This window comes from Homalodisca vitripennis, chromosome 2 (assembly GCF_021130785.1).
Source record: "Homalodisca vitripennis isolate AUS2020 chromosome 2, UT_GWSS_2.1, whole genome shotgun sequence".
Taxonomy (NCBI): Eukaryota; Metazoa; Arthropoda; class Insecta; order Hemiptera; family Cicadellidae; genus Homalodisca; species Homalodisca vitripennis.
This window is the reverse complement of record NC_060208.1, coordinates 56002752-56009686: the sequence shown is the minus strand read 5'-3', so window position 1 is coordinate 56009686 and position 6935 is coordinate 56002752. Positions and strand designations below refer to the sequence as shown.

Genomic DNA, 6935 nt, shown 5'->3' with positions numbered 1-6935 from the left:
GTATACAAGAAAAATAAATTAAAAATTTTCTCAAAATGTTCAGTGAATAGAGAGAGACCTTTAAAATGAAGTACAGCTTAACCTACCTTTAAATTTTATTCTTTTGTCTAGAGGAAAAGAGACAAGAGTGTCCGCACGTAGTCCTGAAAGGACCTTTGGACCTCCCTTACTTAAAGTTTAGACCCTTCAGAATCTGAGACTTTAGCAGAAGCCTATCAGATTTGAGGGCTCCTATTCTCTGATATCCTTAGGGCTGAGAAAATACGCCCCTATTATTTTTTTTCTTTATTTTACATATGGGAGGACAGTTCAGCCATAATTGTTCCACTGATTTTTCTGTTTCTCCACAGAGGCTGCATTTATCAGTCTGCCGTAGATCCAACTTCATCAGAGGTTTCCTAAGAGGGCCATATCCTGTCAACATCCCTAATACTAGTTATATATTTTCCTTAATTAGTTCAGTAAAGAGAGATAAACATTTTAGATTGTATTAGTCCAGAGGTGTTTAGTATTAAGTTATAATTTAATATAAAAGTTGTTTACTGTACAAGGAGCTAAATCTCAGTTTAACGGTGCTGGTCCTTCAAGCTTAAATTTTAATTTATTTCTCACAATTCAATTCATTTACTGCATTCAAGCTTTGTTCAGTAATTTCAAACCACATTCAATGGACAGTTCTAGGAATAAATACAGACATTGCTTTCAGGCTCTAAATGGATTTCTCTTAGAACTTCCGTTGCTCAGCGTAGGTTCCGTCCTTTGAAATCAATCTTCAAAATTATTCAGGCCTCAAAATCCTCTATTAAAACTTCATGTCTGAGTACCTTGCCCTAGATCTCCCTATTTTTCCATCAAAACTTTGAGGCAATTAGCCTAAGATGAAGATACATGCTTCCCTCGTGCAGCTGAGATCCTCACACATCAAAGTTATGTGGACATCATCACTGATGCTAACAGTGTTGAAGAAGCACTAGAGCTTAAAGACAACTTACCTAACTTCTGAACCTAGGAGGCTTCGAACTTAGGAAATAGTGTTCTCTATATTAGGCCTCAACATAGGTCTTCTCAAAGTGACTTGTTCATTTACAACATAGACTTATCCTTTAAGACCCATACTAAGCGTAAAGTGCTCAGCCATATAGCCAAGATCTATGATCCTTGTGGCTTCCTCTCTCCCTGCATAATGACTGCTAAATGTTTTATGCAGTTACTTTGAACCTCTGGGGAATGATTGGATTGAACCCCTTCCTACTTAACTCGCCCAAAAGTGAAACTTTTTTGTGTCAGAACTTAAAAGTGTGATGGATTCACCTCGTCCTCTACAGTTGAATGGCCAAATAAACTATGAAATACATGAGTTCTCAGATGCACCAGAAAATGATTACGCAGCCATAGTATACTTGTACAATGTGCCAAACTATCCTTACTTACATCAAGCAGATACGATTTTTTTTATAGTCGGGCTGATGGAAGCTTGTATGAAGCGGCTCAGTTGTATCAAGGATTTCCGAACAGACAACAGCCAAATCCTAAATCTTATGCTGCTGTATTAAGAAGACATACAGAAAATGGAAGTTTACTACCAAACTTAGATGGAAGAATTCAGACTCCTGAGTCAGAAGAAACTGTTTTACAACATGTTTATGAAGAACCTGTAAGTACAAAGCTATTGGCTAGGACATTACAGGTTCCTCATTCTACAGTATGGAAAATATTGAAAGAACAGCAATTTTATCCTTATCATTTACAGCATGTACAAGCTGCTGACTTCCCAGCTTGTAACTGGTTTCTTTAGAAGACCATAAGATGTCAGGGATTTTTATCTTTGGTGGTATTTAGAGATGAAGCCACATTTTCTAGAGATGGTATTGTGAACTACACAATACCCATTAGTGATCTGATATTTCTTTAACAAATTAAATCAGATTTTTATTGATGGAACATTCTACAACGCATGCCAAAAGTCAACTTTTTACTTGCTAAAATTTTGTAATACACCCCAGAATAGATCTCATTCAAACGTACAATTTGCAAATTTACATACATCCATTCATTTGCCAATAATTCCCACATCCCGCGACGGATGCAGTCAATTTTTTTAATTGGTGGTCTCCCAATCATATGCTAAAAACTCGTCTACATTATCAAATGTTTGTGACACTAAAAAGCATTGCAAACGAGTTTTTAACACCTTGGTCATTGGAGCATTTTTTATTTAATATGGTAATTTGTTAATGAAATGAACACCTGTCTGTGAAAGCAAGCATTCATAAATCACCGTTCTGTGTCTACCAGTTCAGTAGTTATCTCTGCCTCTAGTCTCATATGCATGTATGTCTCGGCCCATTCGTCATGGCACATTTAGACGTACAAAACAGAGTTGATTACAAGATCTAGAGACTGGGCAGCGTCAACAGTTGCAATTTTTTAAGGCTTTCTTACACAACTCTCTAAATTTCAACTGAGCGACAATGCGGATCGCTTGTTTTTGTAGCTTGAATACTCAAAAATTGATTGTTTGCACAAGCTCCCCACAACACCAATCCGAAGTGAGATGGGAGTAAATCAAGCCATAATACGCCATCATCAGATCCTGACTAGGGCAGTGTTTGGCTAGAGATCTCATAACATAAATGCCTGAGACCAATTTGGAGCAAATGTGATCGATGTGATTATTCCAAGTCAACCCTCGATTTAGGTATATTCCCAGGAATTTCGAACAGTAGACTTCTTCAAGCATTGTGTCAGCCTACATAACAGTTGGTCAGCTGGTTCATCATATGTCTACTGATCATAAAGCAAAATTTAGAAAATTGGATTTTGCAGAATTTGTCTTAAGATTGAGGCTGTTGAAATGTTGGACGCAGTTGTTGATCTCAACAAAACTCTGCTGTTCCAGAATCAATTTTGATTTGCTAGTGAAACAGGGAGTCGTGTCATCAGCATACTGCACAAGTTTTCCATGCAGAAGTGATGAACCTACATCATTGACATAGATCAGGAAGAGAATTTGACTGAGGATTGAGACCTGTGGGACATCATAGCTCAGGTTAATTGGTTCAGATAATTTGCTTGAGATCTGGACAATTTTGAGTTCTGTGGCTTAAAAATGATCTGAGCCACTGGAGAGGCGCACCTCGGATGCTATGAGATTCAAATTTGTCAAGCATTGTTACATGGTCAACGCAGTCAAATGCTTTCGATAAGTCTAGGAACACACTCAATGTGAAATCCTGACATTCTAGCCCCTCTACAATCATATCAACTAGACTTACAACTGCGTCTATTGTCGACTTACCCTTCCTGAAGCCAAACTGATATTCAGATAGCTGGTTGTGCTTATTCAAAAATTGAAGCATTCTTACCAAGAAAAGTTTTTAGAATATTTTGCTCAAAACTATCAAAATTGAGACAGGCCGGTAATTGTGTGAGGAGTGGGAATCATCTTTCTTTGAAATCAGGCTTACTTTCACGGTTTTTAGGAGCAAGAGGAAAACTCCTTTTTCAAAAGAAAAATTTACTAATTGGGTTAATGGTTTCACAATACGCTTTGACATGTTTTTATTTGCCACATCGACATTAAATTTAAATCATTTGATATTTTGGCTGGGAGCTGCTGAATTATTTTTCAAGCTCTTCCTCAACAACAGGTGCCAGTGCCAGTGAGGCTATTGGACACTGTCTCCCTCTTGGGATTCCTTATCAATCCCAAGGCAAGGGCCTTGCTCACAAGCAACAGATCCGAAGAATCCATTAAGTGTATTCGAAACCTCAACGCGAACCATTCGCATCCTTCACAAGTCTTGTCACCATTTTTTAATTTGATTTGTTTGTTGCATGATTTGTTTGTACTGTTGATGATATCCCAAGCAGTTTTAGAAATGTTTTTTCAAGATTTAATTGATTTAGAAACATCATATGCCTTTGCCGCCTTGACCACTTGAATTCTTCATTGGGGGAGGTTTTCTGAATTTCCCCCAACATGGTGGAGTTTTCTACACATAACATGGGTAAGATGGTAAGTCTTGATTCAATGTGAATGTTGGTTTTAGAGCCAGATCACCTTCACATAATTACACTACATTCGCCGATATCTGAAGACAGCATCAACATTTTTTAAACATCTTCAAGGGGGTGTGGATGCTGCTGCTGTCAATGGCTGGTTTTTTATATTGGCACCCAGATTATTTATCAGTTGCGTTTGAAGCTGGTGTGTGAGTAGGCTTATCATACAAAAATCTTAGCTTGGACACCACTATAAATGACAGTATGCTCGGGCTGAGCAAACAGGTCAAGTCTAATTAGAGGCCACTGGAAAATCTATGGATTCCCCCATGTCTTTTTTTAGAGAACATGACCGCAGGATGGTCACAACATACCTTCCAGAGCAAGATGGGGTTACTTGTCACTTCAATTTGATGGTTAGACAAAGCAACATACAAATTTCAAATACCTACTACATTAGGTGAATTTGGGGTCTGGAGGTTAGGCAGATGATTTGGTAAAATTTATATGAGCTATAGGTGAGTTGGGTTTATTGAATTCTACAATTTATTAATGAGTATAAATGGTTGGAAATAATTAATTTATTATTGGTTCCTAAATTAATTAAAATAATCAAAGCTGGATGGAGCAGTTACGTCTGATCCCCCGAGACCTTTGGAGATTGTGCACGTGTTTAGTGATTAAAAACTAGCTTGAACATAGGTAATAACAAGTTTCAAAAATATTTAATACCCAAATCAGGATTTGACATAAAGGCCCACCACCGGCATCTTGCACGATAATAACAAAATCTTCTCCAAACTGGCTACATCATTAATGTTGTAACTGCTTGTCGATATGAGACATGTGTTAGTTGAAATTATGTAAAAAATTTAGATTAAAGAAAAAGTTTGCATGTAAAAATAAAATTAAGGATATTTAACTTGCCTTTTATATTTTAAAATGTATTAAAAACACCATGTACAATGATTAATATATATTTTAAGTTTAATTTAAGTTAATATTTTTACGAGCTGAAATTATTGTATATTTTGTGACACAAGATTTTATTTTATTCTTAAAATATCATTTCATAATCATTATCTTGAATATGTCAAGGATATTATCTGTTTATATTTTATACATGACAACCACTACAGATGGTTAATAAAGCTTTAACTGTTGTTCTTTTGTTTGTATTAGTTACACGAGAGGTAACTCATTCAAATGAATTGAAGCACAACAATAATAAGTGCTAGTACTGCCATCTGTGGAGTGAGAGGTCAGATAGCAACCAAAGTTATATGATACAGCCCAAGCGTTGGCCTCAGAACTACCTGAAAATTCTCTCCAGTGCTCAGCATACCAAATCCAAATGATTGTTTCATCTCCCAAGTAAGTAATACAATCAAAGATTGTACTGAAGACTACTGACTAAGGTCTATTTAAACCAACAAGTGAAAATAATAAAACACAAGGAGGATTATAAACACAATTCAATTCCAAACAAAACTTTTATTTCAATGAAGTCAATAAATAAAAGAAAACAATATCGACCACAGTGGTACCAACCCTGGTCAAACAGTGCCAAGAAATATCTCAAAACATCCGAGCAAATCTAGACAGAGTATTTACCTCGAGTTTACAAATAGTTAACAACTTCAGGTTCACAACAGAATGGTGAGATCTGTCCAGATCTTGTAACAGGTGACAATTATTTGTGTGGTTACATTAATAAATAAATGAATAAATAAACAAATGCGACTGATGACTAATAAATAATTGCTATAGGCACATGACATATGGAGTCTGGATGATTTATATATCTACATTTTTACAGTTTTAAGTACTTTTTTTGTAGGAAAATATTATTAAAAACCACAAGACATGTATTTTAGTGGTTTATAAAAGTATTCTGGAACTATGTAGTAAGGGTATGAAAAATTCTAACACATTAAATCTAAACGATATTAAGCAGAACAAAAAAAACGGAATGTCTTAACTTTTATAATCTGTCAATATACATGGAGGTCAGTTAGTGTTGGGTTTTGATTAAAAATACTATAACACACAGGAAACATTGAGCAATATATAAGAAAACCAATTTATCATTTTTAAGAATAATAGTTTTGAATTTTTATGTATGGAATAAAATATACATATAAAAAATAATAATATATTTTCTGATTTAAAAAAGTAAATACTTGTTTTGAAATGAGTAACACTTAGCACTGCGCTCAAAAGTGTTAAAATTAAATCTAAAGGTAAAAAATTAATAAAAAATCTATTCCTTTTATTTTATTCTGGTTCTCTCTAATATCACAAGTGGGATAATTGCATTTGATTGAGATATATCAGGAGAAGCGTACTAGACATACGCTGGCATGTCCTCAGCTGAAGGTGTTGGGTGCAAGGACATGTGTCGGTAGGGGTAGAGTCGGCTTAGCTGGCAACCACCTCCGGAATGGTGTTCATCTCCTGACTTGCCGCACCCTCCACACACTTCCAGAGGCCGTAGGTCTTGCCCACGGTCGTCTGCCAGAGTCGTAGAGTGCCGTCCTCAGAACCGGAGGCGTATAGTTCACCATCTGGGGAAAATCGGACACAGTGTACCGGCCCAAAGTGTCCCTTGAATGACTCTGCAAACAAAGAATATGGTATTAGGATTCCGATTATTGTTAGAACATTCACTTTTAGTCGAGGAAATTTAATTAAGGATTACTACACAGAAAATAATGAGATGACAAGAATTTTATTCAATCTTGAAAAATTAAGACACCAAAGCATACGTTTATCTCACAAACCTAATGTACAAACGGGGAAGAAAATATAGTTGACAATAACGCTGCCATCTTCATAGTTCATTTTATAGACAATGGGTGATTTAAAGGATTTTGGATATTAGCCATCGTTATGTATTATAAAAACAGGACACTGCATTTCGAGAAGTA

The 6935-nt window shown here is 35.9% G+C and overlaps 1 protein-coding gene across 1 annotated transcript in view; it reads right to left on the bottom strand.

The window, feature by feature from the left end:
- Window positions 1–5479: 5479 nt before the first annotated feature.
- LOC124353986 (serine-threonine kinase receptor-associated protein) overlaps window positions 5480–6935 on the bottom strand; it is a 28568-nt gene continuing 27112 nt past the window's right edge. The window contains exon 7 of the mRNA XM_046804091.1: window positions 5480–6623. Within this exon, the coding sequence (XP_046660047.1) occupies window positions 6427–6623 (197 nt within the window). The 3' untranslated portion in view covers window positions 5480–6426. The remainder of the gene's footprint in view (window positions 6624–6935) is intronic.